The sequence below is a fragment of the Ovis canadensis genome, chromosome 19 (assembly GCF_042477335.2).
Source record: "Ovis canadensis isolate MfBH-ARS-UI-01 breed Bighorn chromosome 19, ARS-UI_OviCan_v2, whole genome shotgun sequence".
NCBI classification, from domain to species: Eukaryota; Metazoa; Chordata; class Mammalia; order Artiodactyla; family Bovidae; genus Ovis; species Ovis canadensis.
Genome location: NC_091263.1, coordinates 22,067,949 through 22,095,593, shown reverse-complemented (window position 1 = coordinate 22,095,593; position 27,645 = coordinate 22,067,949). Strand labels below are relative to the sequence as shown.

General features: G+C 49.6%; 1 protein-coding gene across 1 annotated transcript in view; it reads left to right on the top strand.

The window, feature by feature from the left end:
* SUSD5 (sushi domain containing 5) overlaps positions 1–22,360 on the top strand; it is a 47,183-nt gene extending 24,823 nt beyond the window's left edge. Inside the window, exons 4-5 of the mRNA XM_069561334.1 lie at positions 6,373–6,561; positions 19,186–22,360. Coding sequence (XP_069417435.1) covers positions 6,373–6,561; positions 19,186–20,480 — 1,484 coding nt within the window. The 3' untranslated portion in view covers positions 20,481–22,360. The remainder of the gene's footprint in view (positions 1–6,372; positions 6,562–19,185) is intronic.
* The last annotated feature ends 5,285 nt before the right edge of the window (positions 22,361–27,645 follow it).

Genomic DNA, 27,645 nt, shown 5'->3' with positions numbered 1-27,645 from the left:
AAAGATGCTTCACGACACTTAGCCCTGGGCTGCCACTTCTTCTCAGCAAGACAGGGAGAATGAAGGGTGCTCGCTCCAAAAACGGCAGACCTGTGCCTCACAAGCTCTGAAGGCAAACAGAGCCTGTGGCACGTGCAGGCAGCTTCCTCCTGTGTGTCTTTTTTTGAGCTAAAGCTCACCATGAATGTAGACGTTTCTGCTTCCTTCTACTATTTGTGTTTCACTGACAGTGAATTTCCAGCCCTGTAGTGATCTCACTTAAACTAATAAGGGAAGTTATTTTTAACCAACTGGATGCTGATTAAATGAGCTGGCTCCACTTGGGTTCTCCGGCTTTGCTTCTCTTGGCAGCTTGTTTGTGGGGTCAATGGTGTGGGGTCTGGAGGATTCAAGTCCCCTCTTGCCTTCTCCCTGTTGCACCCCAAGGCTTACTTGAGGTGTGCTTCTCTTTCTCCCCCTCCAAGCTAGGGCTGGCCTGGCTGCTCCCTCCACCAGCCCACCTCATTCTCTTAGCACTGCATTCCACCCTCCCCTGCACATGCTACTCCTGCCTGTATTTCCCATAAAAACAGAAATGGAATGATCTCTTCGTTAATGTCTTCAGACAGAGAACTGAATGCTCACTTCTCAGGGCAAGCAAGAATTTTTGAGAACAGCTAATTCCCAGGTCTGCCTGCAGGAGGGGCTATGCCTCCAGGTGGGCTTTGGGGAAATTCTCCAGTGGTGATGGGAGACTGAGACCAAAAAATTGCAATACTTTGAGCAGCTGATAGAACCTATCCAGTTTAGGGTCTCCCAAGGAAGTGTGGAAAATTCTGTACCCATTACCAGCTGGCACTGGCCAATTGTTAATTTATTTGTCTAGGGTAATGCAAAGCAGTGCTCAGACTTACAGGTGCTTTCAATGGATAGATAGATATACAGACACACAGACCGTTGGATGGATGGATAGATGGGTGGATGGCTGAGTGGACAGAGAGATAGATGAATGGATGGGTAAATGAATAGATAGATGATAGGTAGATAGATGAATGGATAAATTCAAGATAGATAGATGGATTGTTGGATGGATGGGTAGATGAATGGAGAGATAGATGAATAGATCAATGACAGGTAGACAAATAGCTGGATGGGTGGGTGGATGGATGGATGAATGGATAATTAGAGAGAAAGATGAGTGGATAGACAGATAGAGATAGAGGACTTTTCACCCTTCAAGGAGTTGACAGTGTAATGATAAGTAAGAGCCGAATGACACAAAGGAGGAGGATAATTAGGGAGACTTCCTGAGGTGGTGGCAGTTGAGGTCGAATTTCATGGGGATTGTGGTTAGGGAAAGGAGGAGAGGACACTCCACACAGAGAACAGCCGGAGCACAGGCCAGACGAGGATCTTCAGACAGACAGAACAGTGGTTCTGGGCAGACGAGCTCTGGATGAGCCCTAGTCCTAGCGCTTCAGAGAATGAACTGGGCTTGGCACATCCCTGAGGGCATCCCATCCCTGCTGGGCAAGTCTGAGGAGGCTGCAGAGGGCAGCCCAGATAATCCTATCGTAGTTGGGATTCCCAACTTGATCTATAGATTCAGTGCAATCTCAGTCATAATTCTAAGCAAGTTACTTTGTGGATATGAACAAACCAATTCTGTAATTTGTAAGGAGAGACAAAGACTCAGAATAGCTCACTCATTATTGAAGAACAAGGTTGAAGAACTGAGATGATGACTTCCAGACTGGCATTAAGATGCAGCAGCCAGGACCGAGTGGTGCTGGTGAAAGAAAAGACAAATATCCGTGGAAACCAATAGCCCAGAAATAGACCCACATAAATGTAGTTGACTCATCTTTGACAAAGGAGCAAAAGCTAGTCTTTTAAACATAGATGCTGGGACAACTGAACATCCACATGCAAAAGAAAAGAATCTAGACCCAGACCTCACACCTTCACAAAGTTTAACTCAAAGTGGATCATGGACCTAAGTGTAAAATGCAAAACTACAAAAATCTTAAAAGATAACACAGGTGAAAACCTAGAGACCATGTGTACGGTGATGGCTTTTTCAAGACAACACCAACGGTACAATCTGTGAAAGAAATCACTGATAAGCTGGACTCCCTTAAAGTTAAAAATTTAAGCTTTGCAGAAGACTATCCAGAGAATGAAAAGACAAGCCACAGACTGCGGAAGTTCTTTGCAAAAGACATATCTACTGAAGACTCTCATGCAAAATATACAAAGTGAAGTGAGAGTCGTTCAGTCGTGTCCGACACTTTGCGACCCCACAGACTATACAGTCCTTGGAATTCTCCAGGCCAGAATGCTCGAGTGGGTAGCTGTTCCCCTTCTCCAGGGGATCTTCCCAAGCCAGGGATCGAACCGAGGTTTCCCGCATTGCAGGCAGATTCTTTACCAGCTGAGCTTACCCGAGAAGCCCTAAAATATACAAAGAACTCTTGAAATTCCATATTAAGAAAATGAACAACTCAATTACAGAAGACACAAAAGGCATTTCCCTGATGGTCCAGTGATTAAGACTCCGTGCTCTGAATGCAGGAGGCGTGAATTCAATCCCTGGTCAGGGAACTGGATCCCACATGTTGCAACTCAAACCCAGGGCAGCCAGATAAATAAAAAATAAATGTTAAAAAAATATGCAAAAGACCCAGACAGATACCTCACTAGAGAAGATATACGGACGGCAAGCAAGCATATGAAAAATTGCTCCATGTCATATGTCATCAGGGAAAGGCAAATTAAAACAAGATACAACTACATCTCTAGTAAAGTGGCCAAAATTCAGAAGACTGATGACACCAGATGGTGGCGGGGATGTGGAGCAACAGGAACTCTCATTCCTTGCCGATGGGAACGCAAACTGACACACCCCTTTGGAAGACAGTTTGGCAGGTTCTCACCAAGCTAAACATCTTTTACCATGCAGTCCGGCAGTCACAGTCCTTGATATTTACCCAAATTAGTTGAAAACTTTGTTGTTTAGTTGCTCAGTTGTGTCCAACTCTTTGTGACCCCCATGGACTGTAGCTTTCTAGGCTCCTCTGTCCATGGGATTCTCCAGGCAAGAATACTGGAGTGGGTTGCCATTTCCTCCTCCAGGGGATCTTCCCAGCTCACGGATAGAACCTACGTCTCCCCCGTCTCCTGCATTGCAGGTGGATTCTCTACTGCTGAGCCAGTACTGAGGAAGGCCCAGCTGAAAGCTTAAGTTCACACAGAAACCTGTACATGAATGTTTATAGCATTTTTGACAGTTTTCATAATTGTTAAAACTTGGAAGGAACCGTGATGTCTCTTCGGTAGGTGAATGGATAAATAAACCGCGGCACTGCCAGACAATGGAATATGATTCAGTGCTCAGAAGAAATGAGGGGACTTCCCTAGTGGTCCAGTGGTTAAGATTCTGTACTCCCCATGCAGGGGGCCCGGGATCGATCACTGGTCAGGAAACTAGATCCCACATGCCACAGCTAAGACGGGCACAGCCAAATAAATGAATAAATAAGAAAAAGTTATTAAAAGAAGTGAGCTATCAAGCCATGAAAAGACATGAAAGAAACTTAAATGCATATTATGAAATGAAAGAAGCCCGTCTCCAGAGGCTTCCTACTACATGATTCCAACTAAATGACATTCTAGAGAGAGCAAAACTAAGGGGACAGGAAAAGGATTGATGGTTGCCTGGAGTTAGGAGCAACGAACAGACGAAGCACAGAGGATTTTTAGGGCAGTGAAACGATTTTGTGTAATACTACAATGGTGGATATAGGTAATTACACATTGCTCAAAACCCATAGAATGTGGAACATGAAAAGTGAACACATAGGTAACCGTGGACTGTGTGTGATAATGACATGTACGCTCATCAGTTGTAATGAACATACCACTGTGGTCCACGCTGTGCCCGGTGGAGAAATCTCTGAACCTGTACCTTCCACTCAATTTTGCTGTGAACCTAAACCAGCTCCAAAAATTAGTTTATTTTTTTTAAAGCAGGGACTCAGTAATAAATATTCAGTTCAGTTCAGTCGCTCAGTCGTGTCCAACTCTTTGCAACCCCATGGACTGCAGCACGCCAAGCTTCCCTGTCCATCACCAACTCCTGGAACTTACCCAGACTCATGTCCGTTGCGTCAGTGATGCCATCCAACCGTCTCATTTCTCTATCATCCCCTTCTCCTCCCGCCTTCGATCTTTCCCAGCATCAGGGTCTTTTCCAATGAGTCAGTTCTTCGCATCAGGTGGCCAAAGTACTGGAGTTTCAGCTTCAGCATCAGTCCTTCCAATGAATATTCACGACTGATTTCCTTTAGGATTGGCTGGTTGGATCTCCTTGCAGTCAAAGGGACTCTCAAGAGTCTTCTGCAATACCACAGTTCAAAGGCATCAATACTTCGGCGCTCAGCTTTCTTTATAGTCTGACTCTCACATCAATACATGATTATTGGAAAAACCATAGCTTTGACTAGATGGACCTTCGTTGGTAAAGTAAGGTCTCTGCTTTTTGATATGCTGTATAGTTTTGTCATAGCTTTTCTTCCAAGGAGCAGGAGTCTTTTAATTTCATCCCGATCTAACCCATTTATGGGCTTCCCCAGTGGCTCAGCAGTAAAGAATCCACCTGCCAACGCAGGAGACGTGGGTTTGATGTCTGGGTTGGGCAGATGCCCTGGAGGAGGGCACGGCAACCCATTCCAGTATTCTTGCCTGGGAAATCCCATGGACAGAGGAACCTGGCAGGCTGCAGTCCATGGGGTTGCAAAGAGTCAGACAGGTCTAAGCACACACATGCACACACATACACACACACACAGATGCACAGACACATACACATATATAATTGTCTTTGTGTGTGCTGTAATGTAAATGTTGTTGAGTCACTAAGTCCTGTCTGACTCTTAGTGACCCCATGGACTGCAGCCTGCCAGGCTCCTTTGTCCGTGGGATTTCCCAGGCAAGAATACTGGAGTGGGTTGCCATTTCCTACTCCAGGAGGTCTTCCCGACCCAGGGATTGAATCTGCTTCTCTTAGTCTCCTGCATTGGCAGAAGTGTGTTACTCCTTGGAAGAAAAGTTATGACCAACCTAGATAGTATATTCAAAAGCAGAGACACTACTTTGCCGACTAAGGTCCGTCTAGTCAAGGCTATGGTTTTTCCTGTGGTCACGTATAGATGTGAGAGTTGGACTGTGAAGAAGGCTGAGTGCCGAAGAATTGATGCTTTTGAACTGTGGTGTTGGAGAAGACTCTTGAGAGTCCCTTGGACTGCAAGGAGATCCAACCAGTCCGTTCTGAAGGAGATCAGCCCTGGGATTTCTTTGGAAGGAATGATGCTAAAGCTGAAGCTCCAGTACTTTGGCCACCTCATGCGAAGAGTTAACTCATTGGAAAAGACTCTGATGCTGGGAGGGATTGGGGGCAGGAGGAGAAGGGGACAACAGAGGATAAGATGGCTGGATGGCATCACGGACTCGATGGACGTGAGTCTGAGTGAACTCTGGGAGTTGGTGATGGACAGGGAGGCCTGGCGTGCTGCGATTCATGGGGTCGCAAAGAGTCGGACACGACTGAGCGACTGAACTGAACTGAACTCCAGGAGATCTTCCCAACCCAGGGATTGAATCTGCTTCTCTTAGTCTCCTGCACTGGCAGAAGTGTTCTTTACTGCTAGTGTTCCCTAGGAAATGCTTTATATCTGTATCTGCATTTATTTGTAAAAACCAAACCGGTAGCAGGGTTATCTTCAGGGTCAAGGTTGGGGGAAGGGAGAGGCAACTTCTATTCTATAGTTTGTAACAGTTTGAAAGTGAAAGTGAAAGTGAAGTCGCTCGGTCGTGTCTGACTCTTTGCGACTCCATAGACTGTAGCCCGCCAGGCTCCTCCATCCATGGGGTTCTCCAGGCAAGAGTACTGGAGTGGGTTGCCATTCCCTTCTCCAGGGGATTTCCCGACCCAGGGATCGAACCCGGGTCTCCCGCATTGTAGGCAGATGCTTTACCATCTGAGCCACCAGGGAAATCCGAGTTTAGTATTTGTCAAAGAGCATCTACCATTTATATAAATAAGGCAAAAAGGAACTTGCTGCTGGGCATTGCCTCTGGTCCTGTTGCCTGGCAGTTTAAAAATACAAAGCTATATTGGAGCGCACACAATTCAGTCAACATCTGAGTGCCTGCTTCATCTGAGCCAGGCCCTCGACCAGGTGTGGGGGATGCCAGGGTGAAGGCGATCTCCATTCAGGGTGCAGGCAGCACCCGTGAGGGAAGAGGGGGGTCACTTTTTCGGTTTTTTATTTCTCTCAGGGTGAAAAAGTTCTGCGGAGTTTGGGGAAACTTACTGTGCTTCCTTGTCCACAGAGAAGCCGTGTGGAGACCCGCCCTCCTTCCCACACACCATCCTGCAGGGCCGCACCGGCTTGGAGATGGGGGACGAGTTGCTGTACGTGTGCGCCCCGGGCCACGTGACTGGCCAGCGCGAAACGGCCTTCACCCTGCTCTGCGACAGCTGCGGGGAGTGGTACGGGCTGGTCCAGGCCTGCGGGAAAGGTAAGCAGGAAGGCAGCTCCATGACCGCTGTGTGGATGGCGCCCCTGCGGCCTTGCTCTACCCCCTACGCTGCCCCTTGTGTCTGATTGAAATGATACGGTGGTGGTTTAGTAGCAGAGTCATGTCCAACTCTTGCGACCCCATGGACTGTGTCCCGCCAGGCTCCGATGTCCATAATCCAGGCAAGAGCACTAGAGGGGGTTGCCATTTCCTCCTCCAGGGGATCTTCCCAACCCAGGGATGGAACTCAAGTCTCCTGCATTGGCAGGCGGATTCTTTACCACTGAGCCAGCAGGGAAGCCTGAATGAAATTATAGCTGAGGCTAAAAAGACTCCTGGTGGGCAGAGCTCCCCAAACCTGATCTGACTCCCCGAGACGTTCCCCAGTCCCTCAGCAGCATTTACCTGGGGGAGTGAGTCTTCTGCCTCCCACCCCTGCCCAGCCCCTTGGGAATTCTCCCAGAGAATTAAATTTCTCTCTCTCTCCTGTGACTCCTGCACTGTGGACCTCATGCCGACCCTGCATTGCTCCCTGACCTCACAGGTCTCCTCCCTCCCCAGGACTCCTTCAGGGCCACCTTCCTGATGCCCATGACATCTGAGTACCAAGCGGAAGTTGGCTTTCTAGAGGGGGAGGACTCCAGCACCACGATGCTACTGAATTTATAGGGCAGTTTGTCCCCAGGATGCCCAGCAGGTCATGCGGTAGAACCGTGATGACACTAGGGTGCTGTCCTGTCTGTGAGCTTCACCCGTGTTGCGGCCTGAGCTGTGGTTTGTTGTGTTCATTGCAGTTCACTCTCCATGGTGTGAACACACTGCCCGTGGCGTCTGCTGATGGTCATTTGCCTTGTTCTCACGTTCTGACCGTCACAAGCTTACGCTGCCATGATCGTTCCCATCTACATCATTCATTTCACACCTGAACACCTTTCTGTTGGCTTTTGGGAGAGGCGTCACCGCCCATGGAATGGGTGGGTGTCCAGCTTCTGTGGACGCTGCCAGAGAGTTTCCTAAAGGGTTTTGACCATTTTCCTCTCCCACCAGCTGTGTGGAAGAGTCCTGCTTCAGCACCCTTCCTCACCAAGCTTCAGGAGCGTGAGACTTTCTACCTTTCTGCTAAGCTGGTGACTGCTCCGTCAGATCCATTTCTCTACCCAAGTAGAACCTCTGTCCAACATGTTTGCCCGTTTCTCTGATTGACTTGATTAGGCATCTTCCTGGTGGCTCAGATGGTCAAGAATCTGCCTACAATGCAGGAGTCCCCGGGTTCAATCCCTGGGTAGGGAAGATCCCCTGGAATAGGGCATGGCAACCGACTCCAGTATTCTTGTCTGGAGAATCCCATGGACGACGGAGGAACCTGGCAGGCTACTCTAGTCTGACTCCAAGAGTTGGATACAGCTGAGGGACTAACATGCATATAACGTAGGATTTCTTCTTTATATAAAACCTTATGTGTTAAAATTTTCTCTCTCACTCTGTGGCTTATGTTTTTCCCCTCGGAGTGTTTTATGATGAATACTGAGATTTTGTCATTGTTGTCTCAAACTCTCTGTGTGCAACTTTAAATTTTTTTTTTCTGTGTGCAATTTGTAAACAAATTTCTGTTTTTTAGTTATTATAGACTGACAGGTTTTGGTAAACTGCAATAAAAGTGAATTAGCATAAAGCTAAAGCAAAGATATTCCAGATATAAATAAAAATAGACATAAAATTCCCCCATCGAATTGTTACAGAAACTTCTAAAAACTTCCTACTTGCTTGTCACATTCTCGTAACAAAGTGACAGCCTGGGACAAGTCCTTGAAACACAGTTTGAGCCATTTCCCAGCACTTTCCTCGGTTGCTGGTGTCTTGTGGCAGGCAGGAGTTCCTCCAGTCCTAATGGATTCACCCGTCCGAGAAGAATCAGGCTGAAGACCTGCCTTCCTGTTTGCTGAGGGTGTCACCTCACAGCAGACCCGTGCGCACCCCGAGGTGTGAGTGAGTTGGCTGCATCTCTGGCGCTGTATCATCCCACGAGCCACACCCACCCCGCCAGCGGGCTGTTTACTGGCCCCAGCAGAATGAGCACTATAATGCAGGTCTTGTGTGTCTGAAATGGTGTTTATTTTCTCACCGCAAAGCAGAGTTGCTGGAGCTTTCAGTTGCTGGTCAGGAATTTTGATTTCTACACTTGGCTGAACACACAGACTGTTATGGTTTTCAGTATCTGTGTCACTGGAAGTGTGCATTACAAGAACATTGTCACCAGCTATTTGACTCCCCCTTTACATGTTCACTTTTCCAGTGAACTTTTTTGATTTAAGGAACTTTTTCAAATTGGAGAGGAGTCATCTTGGGGAGGGTGGACCAAACCAGATTTTGGAGTTGGATGTGTCTGACTTTGAACAACAACATGCTTTGTACAACTGCCCGGCCATTCATTCATTCACTCTCTCCCCCTCCCTTCATCTGGCAGGGTCCAAGCTACTGTGTAATCAAGATTGAGCAAAATTGTCCCAACCCTAAAGGTAACTAGTAAACTGAGTGCCTTAGAAGAGACAGAAAAGCCACAGATGATGAGGCAAAAGGCAAAGCTAGAAAACGAGGCTTCATAGAAGGTGAAATTTTAAAGGAAGTGTATGTTTCCAGGTGGAAGAAGTGCTCAAAGGATGTACAGATCCAGTCCATGGAAGCTAAAAGTGTACACTGGCTTCCAAGTATCAGAAGATTCTGGAAGCCTCATGTTTTCAGCGTGTATCTGAGGCATGGAATATACCTAGGCAGCACTGCAGTGATCCCAGGAACGAGCTGGAGGGAGGAAGAGAGCCAAGGCAGGCAACTGCTGCTGTTCACCAGGAGGACGTGGGTCGGGTGGGGTGCAAAGGGTGGAGCCGGAGGAGGATCAGGCGCCCAGCAAGGAGGCGAGGTTTTGTCTGCCTGCTGGCTGCTGTTATTCTAAGATGGGAAGTACATCACTCAGAACAGGACCTGTGATATGGTCTGAGCCCAGTGGAGCCCAGTGAAGCTCCAATCTTTTGGCCACCTGTTCCGAAGAGCCGACTCATTGGAAAAGACCCTGAGGCTGGGAAGGATTGAGGGCAGGAAGAAAACTAGGCAACAGAGAGTGAGATGGTTGGATAGCATCACTGACTCAATGGACGTGAGTTTGAGCAGGCTCCGGGAGATGGTGAAGGACAGGGAAGCCTGGTGTGCTGCAGTCCACAGGGCTGCAAAGAGTCAGACCTGACTGAGCAACTGAACATGAAGGGTCCTTCTTTCCCTTTCACTCTTGTGCTGATGGAGGAGGGTATGAGGCCCCTGCACTGAAGGATGTAAAGATTTGTGTGATGCTGGCCTCGTTTCCCCATGCATTATTGACTCCAGCCCCCTGCACAACAGACAGTCAAAGGCAGGCAGTGACTCTAGCTGTCTAGTACTTGGGTGAGAAATTAGTCGCCGCCAGCAGGCGTCTCAGATTCTGGAGACAGCCGCTGATCGTTCCAGAAAGGCATGGCCCGTGTGGCTTTATGACTCAAGGGAGACCCCGTGGGCAATCAGCTGGTAACTTTCTAACATGTGGCTCCCAGGCTCTCCAGACCTGTGGCCCTGCTGTCTCACCTCCCCAGGGAGCACGTGTCACCTCTGCCCTGGGCTCAGCCACTACCCCCCACTCACTACACATTAGAGCCCCCACCACAGAGCATTTCCTTCTGTTCCCTGTGAGCTGCTGGAGCCCACTCCAAGCCCTCGGCAGAACCTGCTCCAGAGCTTCCTGCCCTTTATTCCCCTCACAACCTCTCCAGATCCAGAGAGCCTCAAGGCTTGGGAACCTTGGAGGTCAAGTGTTAAAAGAACCTGGAGCTCAGATGACTTTGGTCTGAGATTCTAGCGGCTTGGAGGCTCCAGGCTACTAGGAAGACTGTTTCACTCAAATTTGTCTAGTTTGGGCATGTTGAAGACTTGAGTTAGATTCTCTAAAAGCAGAGCCTAATCACACGTAGATGGCCTGTTGAGGGGGAGTAGGGGAGGCAGGGAAGGTGAGGGGAGGAGTTAAGGATGCAGTCTCAGGTGGATTCTTGCTTTGCCTGATCCCTTGGGGAGCTAGGGAGCATGAGCTGCACCGTGTGGTCCCACTTGGAAGCACGGGGACCGGCCTGAGCTCCTCTGTTCTAGTCTGTCATTGGCTGCAGGCTGCTGTCCATGGAGGGCAAAATGAAAGTGTTACTCACTCAGTCGTGTCCAACTCTGTGCTACCCCATGGACTGTAGCCCACCAGGCTCCTCTGCCCATGGAATTTTCCAGGCAAGAATACTAGAGTGGGTTGCCATTCCTTTCTCCAGGGGATCTTCCTGACCGAGGGAATCGAACCCAGGTCTCCTGAACTGCAGGTATCAGGTGGCTTGTAATTAAGGCTCCCATTCCTCCAAGGGCATGCATGTTTATTAGTGTTTTATGAATCTGTAAGAATAAAGATATTTCACCTAGTGTTAGTAATGCCTTATACTGCACATTTTCCCATTTACAGAGTTTTCAAATGTATTATCACACTGACTTCAGAGCTACTGTAGGCACTAGAAAAAATTATTTGCTATATACTAGATAGGTAAACTGAGGAACAAATAAACTGATAGTATTGAATATATATCAAATACAATTTTGACTTGGGGATATTTAACCTAATGACCTCTGCTACCAATATATTGAATATTAATAGAAATGAAGATTCAGTGATATTACTCTTCTTTCTTTTTTCATTACTTGGGTTTTTTTTAAAACCTTCTTTTTCTCATCACTCATAGAAATTCTCCCTTCTCTAGAGGAAGGGCAGCTGTTGCTTATTAAGGCATCAGTTCAGTAGAGCAGATGTTTAAAAAAAAATGTTTTTAATCCATTAGTAACATGGGGACTGCCTGAATGGGTGTGATGAAATTTAAACTTTGTAATGGTGGTCACCAACTTGATGGACATGAGGCTGAGCTAGCTCCGGAAGTTGGTGATGGTCAGGGAAGCCTGGCATGTGTGCTGTGGTCCATGTAGTCACAAAGAGTCGGATGTGACTGAGCGACTGAACTGAACTAAATGGTGAGCAGGCGTGAATGCACAGGGGCACATCCACCCAGAGGGGTCAGACAGTAGCTGGTGCAGGAGGGCGCCTCAGCCATACACCAACCACCCAGGTTGTCCGTTCACTGTGACATTAAGGTCCAGCCTCAAGTGGTGATGGTGAGGTCTCTCACTGACGCACAGGGACTTCAGCCTTGACCATCAACCTGAAGGGTGGGGGCTTAACTGCCACTTTTTCCCTCCTCTCTGTTGGTACTTCTCTAGTTTTGGGTCCTAGAGTCCAGGGTTGGGTCTGGCCATTTTCTTTTCCCTTCTATCTGAATCCACACATCTTCTTGGTTCACGTTCCCAGTTGGGCAGCACAGAACATCCGTCCTACCTCTCTAATGTTCTCAGTGTTAGCCGCTCAGTCGTGTCTGACTCTTTGTGACCCCAGGGACGGTAGCCCACCAGGCTCCTCTGTCCATGGAACTCTGCAGGCAAGAATACTGGGGTGGGCTGCCTTTCCCCTTCTCCAGGGGATCTTCCCAACCTGGGGATCGAACCTGCAGGCAGATGCTTTACCCCTGAGCCACCAGGGAAGCCCAGTGTTCTCAGTGCTACATGCTCGGCATCTGACTGTAACTGGCTATTGCCTCCCTATAGAAAAGTCCCGGTGCTTTGCGCTTCAGCTGTGTGTGCAAATTTCCATGTTATGTTGCGTTTTCCTTGGGCTTTTTATTATACCAAGTCCCATACAGTCTTCAAGGCCATATCCATCTCTGGCCACTGGTACCCTAGGGACAGCCTCTGACCTCCCACCACTCCACGTGGCTGCCCCTGGCCACATGACCACAGGGCCACGTGCAGTTTCCAGGGCACGCTGACTGCTCCCTGCTCGCTGTCCTGGCCCCTCGGGGCCTCTGACACCGCTGCCCGGTGCTTTCCCTGGTGGCTCTGCCGTCTCCTGACTCAGCACCCTGTGGTCCCGTGGCCTCTGCAGAGTAGCCCAGGATTGACCCCCCAGGATGGGAGAGGCTCATAGACCCTTGCTCTCTGATTTACCCCATGTTTCTCCCTGGAGAAGGAGATGGCAACCCACTCCAGTATTCTTGCCTAGAGAATCCCATGGACAGAGGAGCTTGGTGGGCTACAGTCCATGGGTCGCAAAGTGTCGGACACGACTGAGTGACTTCATTTTCACTTTCTCCTTTAAAGGTGGCTTCCCTGGTGACTCAGACAGTAAAGAATCTGCCTGCAATGCAGAAGACCCAGGTTCAGTCTCTAGATTGGGCAGATCCCCTGGAGAAGGTAATGGCAACCCACTCCAGTATTCTTGCCTGGAGAATCTTATGGACGGAGGAGCCTGGCGGGATACGTACAGTTCATGGGGTCACAAACAGCGCAGCACGACTGAGTGACCAACACTCCACTTCTCTAAAACTTGCCCTGACAAAGGGTATCTGCTAGGCTCTGAAAAGCCTTTGAGATCTTCCACCCCAAGCTCCATGGTTCTGTTTGTGCATTCGGGTCTGTGGCATCAGGAAAGTGAGCGACCCCAAGCTTGACCTCAGTCTGCCAGCCCCACCACCTCTGAGTCCCACAACAGATAGACTGAGGTTCTCACTCCCTTCTCGGGTCTGCTGCGGCTATGGCAACAAGACTTGTTCCCCCGTTGGGCACTGAGGGCACTGTCATAAACAGTGCCAAACCTGTCTCATGTTATCTCTGTCTTGGGAGTTGTCTTTTGTTTTTGTTCTGTTTTTTGACAACTCTCTTGAGGCTTAATTTGCATACAAGAAATGGTACCCATTTAAAATATAAAAGTCCTGGTGGTTCAGTGGCTAAGGTACCATGCTCCCAAGGCTGGGGGCCTGGGTTTGATCGGTGGTCAGGGAAGTAGATCCCACATGCTGCGACTAAGACCCGGCCTAGCTAAATAAGGGAAACCACCCGCAGAACCAGATTACAGAATATGTCCATCTTCCCCAAGCCTCCTCATGCTCCTTTCTGATAGGGGAGTTTGATATGCTTTAATCCTAGCGCATCTTCACAAGTCTGAGTAGAAACAGCCACCTCCCACTGACAGATGGGACCACCGAGGGACAGAGAGGCTCGGTGACTCCCTGTATCAGCCAGCCAGAAAGCAGCAGAGCCAAGATGTAAAACCAGGCACGCCTCATCCCGGCATCTGCGTCGTGTCCGTGTGCTTCTCTGGGGCCGCTCAAAGCGTGAGGGCAGAGCAGGGCTGGCTTTGCAAACGAGCTGTTCTCTCACCAAGTTTCTTTGCTATTTTCTCTCATTTCTGAAGCCCTTCTTTTGTTTTCTTAAATTAACTTCAATGTCTGTTTTTCTCCATCTTCTAGACTTCCTTCATGGAATAAAAGCCAGACACTGAACTGAATTTAGAATTGCCTTGTCAATGTTGCCATATTTGTTCAGAAGTTCATTGAACCGGTGGTTATTTCTGGCGTGTCTGGTTGCCTTTTTTCAAAATTACTATTTTTAAAGGCTGTGTAGCCAAGACCAGAGGGGAAAAAAGAAGGCATGTGTGGGCTTCCAGAAACGCAACAAGAAAAAGCATGGAAGCGGCAGCACTTGGAGAGCCCAGCATTCTGGGCTCCGGCTTGTACACTCCTGCCCTGGATAAAGGCATGGCCTGGGTGCCCCTTTTTACCCCTGACTCCTATTGATCTGTAGTCTTGTGTTTTCCTAAAGTAACAGTTAATTATAAACACAGGGAGGGATTTGATTTTTCCCAAGAGAGTCCATGAAGTTTATATGTCCTGGACCCGTTGGTCTAAACCAGAAGGCTGGGCATTGTGCAGGCCAGGTTTCAGGAGGGCGTGGGGGAGGGGAGGGTGGGGCAAGAGGAGGGGGGCACAGTTTCTGGATGGTTCGGGAGAGCTCAGACTGGAAAGCAGGGAGAGGCGAGAGAAATAGCACCTCGACAGGCAAAGAGCTGGTGTTCCCCATCGTGATGGCAGAATGTAACTTGGGGTTGACATTCAGTGAGTAACTTTACCGTTACTCAGGAGGGGAAAAACAGCCTTGGGATACTTTGTCATGAGTAGACTCTTTGTAAACAGTTGGTGTCTGTGTCTTCATTTGAGGTTTTGGTGTGGCTGAGACTGTGACATAATGAGAGCCTGTTTCTGAGTCAGACCTTGACCTGAGAGCCTGGGCAGACAGGAAAGGCTTGGCTCTGAGCCCCGGGCTGCTGTCCAGGGATGCTCTAGACCCAGAGAGCTCTGAGGGAAGAATCTCCAGATGGACAGAGAGATACACACAGAGCTCAGAGTGACCCTAAGAGTCCAGGTCAGGGCAGGCCCACCAGGCAGGAGGGGGCTTATTGTTGTAGTCCAGTCACTAAGTCGTGTCCCTCTCCTTGCGACCCCATGGACTGCAGCATGTCAGGCTTCCCTGTCCTTCACAATCTCCTGGAGTTTGCTTCAATTCACATCCATTGAGTCGACGATGCCATCCAACCATCTCATCTCAAATCCCCAGCTCTAACATCATACACTAGGCCAGTGTTCCCTATATAAGAAGCAAGGGTGGATGAGAACATGGCTCCTTTCCTGCCCATATTCCAGGTGCCTTTTGACTTCTTGAGCTCATAGGGTGGGTTACATGGGAAAAGGAATTTAGCTGAGATTGATTATGTCCAGTCCTGGGACTCAGAGGTTTACCATTCTTTAATACTATCATAAACCAAATAATGCCCTGGCTGAAGACAGCCAGTGCCGAGCAGGGGAGAAACCAGGAGGACCCCCGAAACAAATGGGTTTTGGCAGCTGCTAGGAACGTCCCCCAAACTCCCTCCCGGGGCCAGCAAACCGTGAGCATCATCTCCTTGAATCCACCTCATAGCGTCATCATGGCGGCAGCTCTGCTTGTGGAAACCTGGGGAGCCAGATATCGCGGGAGTGCAGCCTCACGTGGGCACCAAAATCTGTTCTCTAAAGTGGGTCCAGGTGCTGGCAGCTCCAAAGCCAGTAAAGAAAAGGTTGATGGGAAGGTAAGTTTGCATTATTTTGGAGGCCGGCAACTAGGGGTAGGGTGTTGTCCAAAGGCGGACTCCTTCCCCCACCCCCACCCCCGACAACCAGTGGGCAACAGCTTTTAAAGGGGAGTTTGGCGAGGCATGTGGGCAGAAGGAAGGAGCTACATACAGAAACAGCACAGTCAGCTCCGAGGCTTCTTGATTGTTTTAAGTACCGTTAATCTTCATTTCCAGGGTTGGCTGGTTCCCATTTCTTTGAGGCCAGTTCTCAGAATTGTGGCAGCTCATGTCAGGCTACCGTCTGGTCTTCTTCCACCTGCTGGGTCTACAAAACAGCCTTCTTTGAGTTGTAGTAGTAACATCAAAGATCATGGGTCGAGCTTCCCCGGTGGTCCAATGGTTGTGTCCACCCTGCAATGCCTGGGACACTGGTTCGATCCCTGACCTGGGAGGATCCCACGTGCTGTGCAGCAACTAAGCCCGTGCACCGCAACTACTGTGCCTCCGCTCTAGAGCCCGGTAACTGCTACTACTGAAGCCTGCATGCCTAGAGCCCGTGTTCTGCAACAAGAGAAGCCAGCTCAATGGAAAGCCTGTGCACCACAACGGCAGAGTAGGCCCTGCTCTCTGCAACTAGAGAAAGCCCTCGTGCAGCGACGAAGACCCACCATAACCAAAAAACAAATAAATCATAGAAAAAATCGTGGATCACCATAACAAATATAATAAGGAAAAGTAAAATGAATGGGCAAATGAGTGTTTTAAAAGATACATATTTAGTTAAACATGCAATCATGTCACTTATGTGAAATCTAAAAACGAACTAGTGAATAAAACAAAATAGAAGCTGAGTGGAACTTCCTTGGCAGCCCAGTGGTTAAGACTGTGTACTTCCACTGCAAGGGACGCAGGTTCAATCCCTGGTTGGAGAACTAAGATCTCACATGCCGTGCAGTGTGGCAAAAAAAAAAAAAAAAAGCCAACTCAGATATGGGAAATGAATGGTTACCAGTGGGGAGAGGGGAGTAGGGTGAGCAACATAGGGGGAGGGGATAAGAAATGAAATCATTATGGAATTTTATGGACTCGTGTGTGAAACTTGAAAATTGTAGAGCACTGTAGAATTTAAAGAATCTTTCATCCAATTAAAAAGTTTGAAAAGCCATACATCCAGATCATAAGAGAACAGGTTAGTAAATGGTCAAAAAATACAGCAATTTTGCCACCACACAGGTCAAGAAGTTGAATGCTGCCAGTGCCCCCAGAAGATTGTGCTCTTGTGCAGGATTTCATGGCAGTGGGAGTCCATGTTGTGTGTGCCAAAATGTGTGTGTCATTTCTGCAGTTAGTGGCCATTTGCAGTATGTCCAGCTTCTGGCTATTATGAACATGCTCGCGCGTGTCTTTCGGTGCCTATGTGCACACACACTTAGGAGGAGAACTGCTGTATGTCATATCCGCTGGAAAAGGGATAGGCTACCCACTCCAATGTTCTTGGGCTTCCCTTGTGGCTCAGCTGGTAAAGAATCTGCCTGCAATGCAGGAGACCTGACTTTGATCCTTGGCTTGGGAAGATCCCCTGGAGAAGGAAAAGGCTACCCACTCCAGGATTCTGGCCTGGAGAATTCCATGGACCGTTTAGTCCATGGGGTCCCAAAGAGTTGGACACAACTCAGTGACTTTCACTTTCCACTTTCATATCCTTGTTAATACAAGGATAACAGAGCCTGTCGGTCTATTTAATTTTAGCCATTCTGGTGCTAGATAATGGAATCTCACTCTGGCTGTGATTAGCATTTCCCTGTTACTAATGAGGTTAAGCATCTTCACACATGTATAATGACTATTTAGATTTTTTTTTTTTTTTTTTTTAGCCATGCTGCATGGCATGCGGGATCTTAGTTCTCCAGCCAGGGAACAAACCTGTGCCCCCTGTAGTGGAAATTTGGAATCTTAACCACTGGACCACCAGGGAAGTCCCAATACCTTTTCTGTGATATGCTGATTCAAGTATCTTGCCAACGTATCTAGCATTTGTCTGCCTATTTATTGTTGATTTGTAGGAGTTCTTTATAAATTCTGGAACCCTCCAGAGGTTATATGTGCTGCTGCTGCTGCTGCTGCTGCTAAGTTGCTTCAGTCATGTCCGACTCTGTGCGGCCCCATAGACGGCAGCCCACCAGGCTCCCCCGTTCCTGGGATTCTCCAGGCAAGAACACTGGAGTGGGTTGCCATATATGCTGCAGTTATCTTCAAATATGTGGCATGCATCTGAACGCTCTTCATGGTGGCTTTTGACGAACAGAAGTTCTTAAAGTTAATGTAACTTGATTGTCTATCTTTGTGCCAATACCAAACACAGTCTTTGAAAGTACTCCAGTTTTATAGTAAATCTTAAAATCTTGTAGCATACCTGCTACAGCATTTCTCTTCTTTTTTCCTTGTCTCTTCTTGGCCCTTTGCATTTCCGTAAATTTTAGCATCAGCTTGTCAATATCTGAGATTTTTATTCAGTTTCAGTTCAGTTCAGTTGCTCAGTTGTGTCTGACTCTTTGCAACCCCATGAACCGCAGCATGCCAGGCCTCCCTGTCCATCACCAACTGCTGGAGTCTACCCAAACCCATGTCCGTTGAGTTGGTGATGCCATCCAACCATCTCATCCTCTGTCGTCCTCTTCTCCTCCTGCCCTCAATCTTTCCCAGCATCAGGGTCTTTTCAAATGATTAATTTGGGCAGATTGACAGCTTAACAATTAAACTTCCATTATACTACTGTGGAATAGCCCTTTACTACTTACGGTGAAGATCGCCCAGTTGTGTCTGACTCTTTGCAACGCCATGGACTGTAGCCTAACCAGCCTCCTCTGTCCATGGGATTTTCCAGGCAATAGTACTGGAGTGGATTGCCATTTCCTTCTCCAGGGACCTTCCCGACCCAGGGATCGAACCTGGGTCTCCCACATTGTAGACAGACGCTTAACTGTCTGAGCCACTAGGGAAGTCCCTTTACTACTTAAGTCATCTTTTAATTTTGCTCAGAAATACTTTGTACCATTCCATGTACAAAATCTTACACATCTTCTGTTAGATTTATTCCTAGGAATTTGGGGTGGGGGGTTGGATGTGCAGTGATAGTCTGCTTCCCTGGGTGGCACAGTGGGAGAGAGTCTGCCTGCTAATGGCAGAGAGGATCCCCTGGAGTAGACAATGGCAACCCACTCCAATATTCTTGCCTGGAAAATTCCATGGACAGAGGAGCCTGGTGGGCTACAGTCCGTGGGGTCGAAAAGGAGAGCACACACATGCGATGGCAAACAGTATCTTTTAACTTTTTTTCTGTTTATTGCTGGTATACGGAGACACAGTTGGTGTTTTATGTTGCCTGTAGAACCGGTGTCCTTGATAAACTCATCTGTTAATTGTAACAGTTTGTATGTAGGTTCTTTGGGTCTATCTGTGATACAGTCATAGCATCTAAGAATAACAGGTTCATTCCATTGGTTCCAGCCCCTGTGCTTTTTATTCCCTGTGTTCCATGCTGGCTCTGTGCCTTGGACCTCATGAGGCTTTTCCCTCTTTCCTTCCAGATGAGGCAGCGGTACACATTGACTATGAAGATAATTTCCCTGATGATAGATCCGTGTCATTCAGAGAGCTCATGGAGGACTCCCGCACAGAGGCAGAGGACAGGAGTCAGGGAGAACCCTCTGAGGAGGCTCCAAAACAGGACCGTCTGGTCTCTATGCCTGTGGCAAGGGAAGACAGAGCCCAGGATACAGGCTTTGTGCCAACCACAGGCCTGCTGGGCGCTGGGAGCCCTGTCCCCACAGAGCTTCCGGGATCCCAAGGCAGCGGGAAGGATGTGCTCTGGTCTCCTGCTGGGACCTTCCACAAGCCTGAGTGGGAAAAGGAAATGGATGATGACGCCAAAAAGCACCTTCCTGCTGCAGACCACCACAGGGGCAGCACGTTGGCCCCAGGGGAGCCGGAAACCAGGGTCGTCTACCACAGCACTGATGGTCCCTCGGGGCCCCCGGTGGGCAGGAATGACAGCAGGGCTGGTGACGCCATGGCGAGCAGCAGCGATGAGTCCTGGTTAGATGGCTACCCTGTGACCGACGGGGCCTGGAGGCAGACAGAGGCAGGAGAGGAGGAAGATGAGGAAGAGGAGGACAAAGGGAACGGGTCAGCCAGGCTGGAAGCAAGCATGCTGATTACGCCCAGCCAGCCCGCTCTTGCGGGAAGGAAGGGGTCCAGGAGCACCGCCCGCACACCCAGTGAGGACGTGACTTCACTTCTTCCATCTCAAACGCTAGATGGAGAAGCTTTGGCTCTCAGACCCATGCATGTGTCTGAAACTGAGGGTCCTGGCAAAGGGGCTGGTGACTTGACGGGAAATCAGTCAACCGTTCCCTGGAGATATGCCGCAGAGAAGCCTCCCACGTCCACCCTGCCCTATGAACTCACCAGCTCGACCCTGGAGACCGAGACGACCGCCATCCAGAAGACGCCCAGCCTCACTCCCTCAACTGTCGTGGCGGCCACGCAGACCCCCCTGGAGACCACTGCCCCTGCCGTCCAGGACACCTTCCCGTACCTGCTGTCGGAGGACTTCCTGGGACAGGAAGTCCCCGGCCCGGGTGCAAGCGAGGAGCTTCTCCCGACCTTGGAGCCCTGCGCTGGGGGAAAGTGTCCCAGCCTCGGCAGAGGCCCCATCGTTGCCACGGTTGTCACAGTTCTGTGCCTGCTGCTGTTCCTGGCAGGCGTGGGGGCCGTGTGGGGCTACCGAAGGTGCCAGCACAAGAGCTCCGTGTACAAGCTGAATGTCGGCCAGCGGCAGGCTCGGCACTACCATCAGCAGATCGAGATGGAGAAGGTCTAGCCGCCTTGGGGCGGGGGCTTCCCCCGAAGCCCCCCGGGGAGAATAAACGGTGACACATCACAGTGAGAACCGCTGGCCTTTCACTAGCACACGAGACAGGGGAGTAGGGCGGCTCTGCCTCCTCTCAGGGCTTTTTTCTCTAGGCTGAGACGTGGGTCTGGAAGCACCCGGCAGGCTTGGGCGGGGTCAGCACATGTCAGCAGCCTGTGCACCACCTGACCTGGGCCCGGTTGCCCTAACCCCAGACCTGTGCTTTGGCCCTAATTCCAGCCAGAGGTCAAAATTCACCTCTTTATCATACTATTGTCGTCTTCTTTTTTTCTTTTAAAGAAAGAAATGAGTCTGCAACCTGAAATTTTCAAAACAGGCATGACAGAGTATTTAAGAGCAGGGTTATTTTGGATCAGGTATTTAATTGTTGGGAGTGGGAGAGGGAAGAAAAACAATGAGTTATTTCCTTTCAATGGTGCAATGTTGCTGAGGGCAAATGAGCCAAGATCCAGGACACAGTCTAGAAGCTCTGAGATTTTTTTCAAAATTGTTTGTTGCAATTGGAAAGAATTTACAACTGACATTGGTTTCGGGGAGGGGGGGGGACACTCATCCACCCTGTTCCCTCTGTCCTGTGAGTCCATCTTTTTTTTTTTTAAACAAGGTTAGCTTTGTACTGGTAAGCACCGTTTCCTCTCAGAAGCAGTGGCCTGGCTGTCCTTGACCAGTCTGTGCCTAGGAATGTCTTAGAGTTTTTGCCAGGACTAACAAAACTCAGTCCTCGGCTTCCTCTCTCAGGATTAACCATTTCTCTGAACGCCAGGAAGAAAGAATGACCTAGGAGGGAAAAAAATGTTTAGAGAGGGCCAAGGGCTAGGATATCAAGTGTGGGTACCTACTTGATGGAGAAGCAGAGGAATTTCAAAGGAATATGAAGTGATCTGTGCCGACCTAATCTTTACCCTGTCGTGACGACTGTGAGCTGTCCGGAAACAGCCTGAGTGCATCGCGGGCTCCCCCGGCTGGTGAGCTTCCAGTTCGTGGCATCCCAGGCATCTTATGGTGACTCAGCACGTCTCACTTATGACAGCAGTCCTCAGACCAGCGGCATAGATATCACCTGGGAACTTGCTGGAGATGCAAGGCCTCTGATTCCACCCTGGATGAAGGGAAGGCCCTAGGGTTGGGGCCCAGCCGCCTGTGTGTGTGCTGGCATGTCTGACTCTGTGACCACATGGGCCGTAGCCCACTAGGCTCCTCTGTCCATGGGATTCTCCTGACAAAAATCTTGGAGTGGGTTGCCGTTTCCTCCTCCTGGGGATCTTCCCAACCCAGGGATTGAACCTGCATCTCCTGGGGCTCATGCGTTGGTAGGCAGATTCTTGACTGCTGAGCCACCTGCTGCTGCTAAGTCACTTCAGTCGTGTCCGACTCTGTGCGACCCCATAGACGGCAGCCCACCAGGCTCCCCCGTCCCTGGGATTCTCCAGGCAAGAACACTGGAGTGGGTTGCCATTTCCTTCTCCAGTGCATGAAAGTGAAAAGTGAAAGTGAAGTCGCTCAGTCGTGTCTGACTCTTATCGACCCCATGGGCTGCAGTCCACCAGGCTCCTCCATCCATGGGATTCTCCAGGCAAGAGTACTGGAGTGGGGTGCCATTGCCTCCTCCTAGGAAGCCCATTTACTGATTTAGTGTCATCTAAATTAACGTAAAAACACATGTAGAAAGGGAATGATTGAAACCATGTAAACTTCAATTGTATACCATTATGCATGTTTTGAGGTTGCTAAATGTTCAATGTTCACGAAAATCTGGGGGTGGGGGATGGGCAAGGATCCATTAACACAAAGCTTCTGAGATATTTAAAATAAACAACTATTTCCCCAAATAGTTACCTAGTGTATTTTATATCTGGGTTACATCACAGCTGTTGCTGTTCAGTCGCTAAGTCGAGTCCGACTCTTTGCGACCCCGTGAACTGCACTATGCCAGACTTCCCGGTCCTTCACTATCTCCCAGAGTTTGCTCAAATTCATGTCCATTGAGTCATTGATGGTATGTAAGCATCTCATCGTCTGTCTCCCTCTCCTCCTACCCTCAATCTTTCCCAGCATCAGAGTCTTTTCCAGTGAGTCAGCTCTTTGCATCAGGTGGCCAAAGGACTGGAGCTTCAGCTTTAGCATCAGTCCTTCCAGTAAATATTCGGGACTGATTTCCTTTAGGATTGACTGGTTGGATCTCCTTGCAGTCCAAGGGACTCTCAAGAGTCTTCTCTAACACCACAGTTCAAGAGCATCAGTTCTTCGGCTCTCACAATAAGTTTTTTTAAAAAAAGGATTCTCTAGTAATCTTGAAAGTAGTCTTAATACTTGCTGGATCTAAGACCAGCTTTTCTAAGCCTAATTCTCAGCCACATGACTTTCTGCAGCAGGATTTTAGGGTGTCAGCTGAGCTCCTACCCCTCTTCCATCTTCCTAACACCAACCAGAGACCATGCTTCTCAGTACAATAAAAAGTCCAGGACCTTGCTACTCAAAAGTGTGGTTCCCAGGCCAGCAGCACAGACACCAATTAGGAGCTTGTTAGAAATGCAGAATCCGGGCCTTCCCTGGTGGCCCAGTGGTTAAGAATCTGCGTGCCAGTGCAGGGGACATGGGTTTGATCCCTGGTTCGGGAAGAGCCCACATGCCACGAGGCAATTAAGCCTGTGCTCTAGAGCATACCCATACCCTTCTCATCCAGAGAATTGTCCTCAGCCTAATGGGCGTTCCCTTACCCAGGAGTCAGGCCCCACCCCCCACTCCCACTGGCTGGGCAGCCTGCATGCAGCCAGCGACTAATGGACATGGTCACACGGAAGGTTGGCCTCTTTGCCTCCAGGTGGGAGAGCTCCCGTGAGATCAGGCGGAGGCTGGTCTCCAGTGACCACACCCCTGCCAGCTCCTTCCTGCTCCCCTTCTCCTGAGAGCACTCCATCACTCACACAAGGCTTTGCTTCACGAGATCTAGACCTGGACTTACCTGGTGGTCCAGTGGATAAAAATCCGCCTGCCAATGGCGGGAGACACAGGTTCAATTCCTTGTCCAGGAAGATCCCACATGCCCCGGAACAACTTAAGCTCATGCACCACCACCACTGAAGCCCGCACGCTCTGGAGTCCACGCTCAGGAATGAGACAAGCCCACACACGGCAATGAAGACTGGCCTCGACTTGCTGCAACTAGAGAAAGCCCATGTGCAGCGACGAAGACCCAGCACAACCAAAAATTTTAAGACATTTACTAATAATAACTTTTAAAAAAGTGATCTGGAATTAAGACGTCCACTGATGGGTAAACTCTTACTTCCTACTCCCCCCGTTCCTGCTCGACCCAGACTTTTCCACTGTATCCTCCGGAATTCTTGGGCTGACATCAGCAGAATCCCCCTGTCCTCCCCCTCCTCTTCCAGTGGCTGATGTGTGAGTTCTCTATGCAGAAAGTCCGCTTTTGCCCTAACTGGCTCCTTACTCTTCCCACCTGCCTCCTTCTACTCTTCTCTTTCTCCTCGCTTGTCCTTGGGTGACAGGCATGGAGCACGGTAGCTGTCAGCTGTCATGCTTGGATTGGTCCTTGTTGGAAACAGTAAATACTTTGTTACTTCTCAGACCGTGGCAGGAAGGGGCCAGCTCATTGGACCCAAAGCAAGCCCTAGATTCCCAGTGTTACCCCTTCGTGGGATCCCAGGTATCTGACAGAGAGCCTTACTTGGGGGGGAGGAATGAGCCTGCATCTCCTGAAGGATCCGGGCGGGTAAGGTTCACCCCCTCTCCGTCAGTCAACAGTCTTTGGGGTGAGGACTCTGCTTCTGTAGATGCACGTCAGAAACCTCACAGACCTGAGAAAACAGCTCATGAGACACGTCCTAGGAATTCCCAGGTGGCCCAGTGGTTAAGACTCTGCATTTTCGTTGCCTAGGGCAGAGTTTCAATCCCTGGTAGGGAACTAAGACCCTAAGATCCCATAAGCAGCTCAGTGTGGCAAAAATAAACACAAACAAAAACAAAACACCACTCAACACTATCCTAGAAGAACTGGGTGTGGTTAGGACAGTCCCACCACTGGACAGAGAAAGAAATAGCCAAGAATAAGCAAAGTAAAACATTTAATGTGATTTCTTTTAAAAAGTTTTGTTTCCAACCATTTTCCAAGTTCTAATTTTCCAAAGAGTGAGACCATACCCACTGCCCTGATCCCAGGAGGGAGGTGGAAAAGACATTGGTGACAACGTTTCAGTGTGGCCTGCGGACCACAACTCTACAGCGGGCCATCTTGGATCTGTGGGTACAACTGAGAAACTGCATCAGCGTGGTGGCCTGGGTGGGAGGGGAGTTTTGGGGAGAATGGATACACGTGCATGTGTGGCTCGGCCCCTTCACTGTTCACCTGAAACTGTCACAACATTGTTTGTTAATCGGCTGTACCCCTGTACAATATTTAAAAAAAAATTTTTTTTTAATCAATGAAAAATAGACAAAAAAAAAAGAAATTGCTTCATTTCCTCCCACTCTTTTTCTTGCAAAAGGAGGCACCATCATCTTACTCTGTCAGTTCCAAGAAGATAGCCAGCCAACTCACTCAACAAGACACCCAAGCCAGATCTGGGAGGTAGAGTGGGGGGATCCTTGAGTCTGAGGCCTGCCTCGGGGAAGACGCTGCAACAGTGCGGGCCACGGCCGCTCCTGACTCGGGTTTCTGGGTAGGAGACGGTCAGTGAGGACGAAGCTGGGCTGTCCTGGTGGCATCCCCCTCAAGGAGAGGCCCCGGGGACGGGGCAGCAGGCACAGGAAGTCCTTGCACAAAACCTTTGGCCAAGGCTTGCTTAAGGTCCCTTCCCTTCCCACCCCCCTCCCTCTCCTTGTATACAGTTTAAACTCTCCACACTAGGTCATTCAAGCCTGGAGTCCCCAGAAAAAAAGAAGTCGCTGTTTGGGGGATGGCAGATGGTCAAGAGTTGGGACAGCTGCGATGAAGGATTAGTTGTGGGTTTTTCTCGGAGCCTCGCTACAAACTGTGTTGCCGTTCCATGTGCAAACACTATTAAATGAGAATGTTTTCTCTGGCTGCAGTCCACCTTCTCCCCACAGTTTAAGTATTGAATTTTTTTTTTTTTTAAACCGAAGTAGCTTAGGTTTACAGCTCACATTTGAAACTTAAAAACGTTATTTCCATCCATGTTGGCAGAAACGGGCCACTGTTGATTCCACCGGCAGTCATAATAAACCCTTTCCCACTGACAATCGAACAAATCATTTTCTGTTTGCTGCTGAGTTTGGTTCAATAAAATTTTTGTACTCTTAACATTCCCTTAGTAAGGACTCCTAAAAGCAACATTTCCTAAGGCGGCCTCTGTGGGTGACGGCCTCAGTGGTTCTGGACCCCAGAGGTGAGCCTGACAGGTCGGTGGCAGTAATTAGAAAGCCTCAAACTCAGAAAGACATCACTGCGCTGAATACACTGGTATATGCGACATTTCCATTAGTTGCTTTTAATTCTTTGTGTACACCCAGACCTCCCCCCAGCCCCATCCTTCCCCCCACCAAAAATCTGAACGTTAACATGGGTGCAGGGGGTGCCTTTAGACCCTCCCCAGGGGGGGTCCTTGCCTGGGCTGCCTGAAAGGCCTCGGGGCTGGACAGACTCCATTGCCCCATGGTGGGCAGCCTCCGTGGGCAGAGACCTAACTGGTACCCACTGGGCTGAGTGCAGGTGGGTCAGAGGACAAGCCAGACATCTTAGCCTTGGTCTGGAAACTCCCACACAGCTTACAAATGTGCTTCTTTTTTTCCCTCCAAATGGCTGGCCAGACAAATGCTGAGCCCACGAGGTCTCAATCCAGGATTCTTCTAGGCTCTTCCAAGAAAACCCACTCAGGGAGGTACTGGGCTGAGGTTGCTGAGTGCAGCTGGGCTTTCATGTTACATTTGGAAGAATTGGCCCACCTTCTTCTTTTTTTCAAAAAATTGGTTTGGTTTCTTTTAAAATAAAAACTTAGTAACTTGGTTCCACAGCCTTCAATCAAAGCAAAGGGCTGACAGTATTGATCCCACTGTCCCCAGGGGACAGTCCCTAGGATGGGGGTAGGAGGGGCTTTCAGCCCCCAGTAGAAAGAAGCCAACCTCAGATACCGCCTGCAATGCGGGAGACCTGGGTTCAATCCCTGGGTCAGGAAGATCCCCTGGAGAAGGGAATGGCTACCCACTCCAGTACTCCGGCCTGCAGAATTCCATGGACAAGAGGAGGCTGGCAGGCTATAATCCATGGGGTCGCAAAAGAGCTGGACATGACTGAGTGATTTTCAGATAGTGAACCCAAACCTCTCCCCACACCAGGCAACCCTGTGGAGACACCCTCGCCCCCAAAGTCCCTGGGGAGGCCCTGGGGGAACAGAGAAGTGGAGAGAGTCAAGCCTCCTTGCCTGTCCTCACGCAGCTGCAGAGAGCTGAAGCCTGGAGCTTCGAGGACAGTCAAGCGTCTAGGGCCCAGAGCCTCCCCTGATGGGATCCTGGGGAAGGGTGTCCATGCCCGAGGCCCCCCACTCTGCTTTATATCCCCTCCCTGGGACCCCTCCCCACTGGATCCCTGACTCAGGCTCTGCCAACCACCTGACCTGGGAAAAATCTCAAATCATATTTGCAGCCTGAACCCGGCATCCCAGCCTCAGATGGCTGCAGGCACCGAATGCCCGACTCACCAACCACCCGCCTCCCCATCTCAGTCAATGGCAACTCAGTCCTTCCCATGCGTCAGGCCCCAAACCTTCAGGTCGCCACCAGCCCCTCTCTTTTCTCTAATGCTCTACAGTCAACCTGTCAGCAACTGTGACTGGCCCTGCTTTCAAATCCATGACGGGACCACGTCTCACCATCGCCCCCTGCTATGCCCGGCGTTGCGCCTTCCTCCCCCTGCCTGGATCTCTGTAGCCATGCCCTGATTGACATTCCCGATTCTCCCCCTAAGCGCTTCCAGGTTTCTCACGGTACGGCAGCAGGCAAGCTCCCTGTAAAGTGCCAGGGAGCCCAGGCTCTGCTCTGCTGCACGGCTCCCGCCCCACTCAAAGCAGAAGCCCAGGGCCTTACTTACACTGTCTGTCAAGGCTGAGCCATGCCCCCTGCCAGCCACACACTTACACCA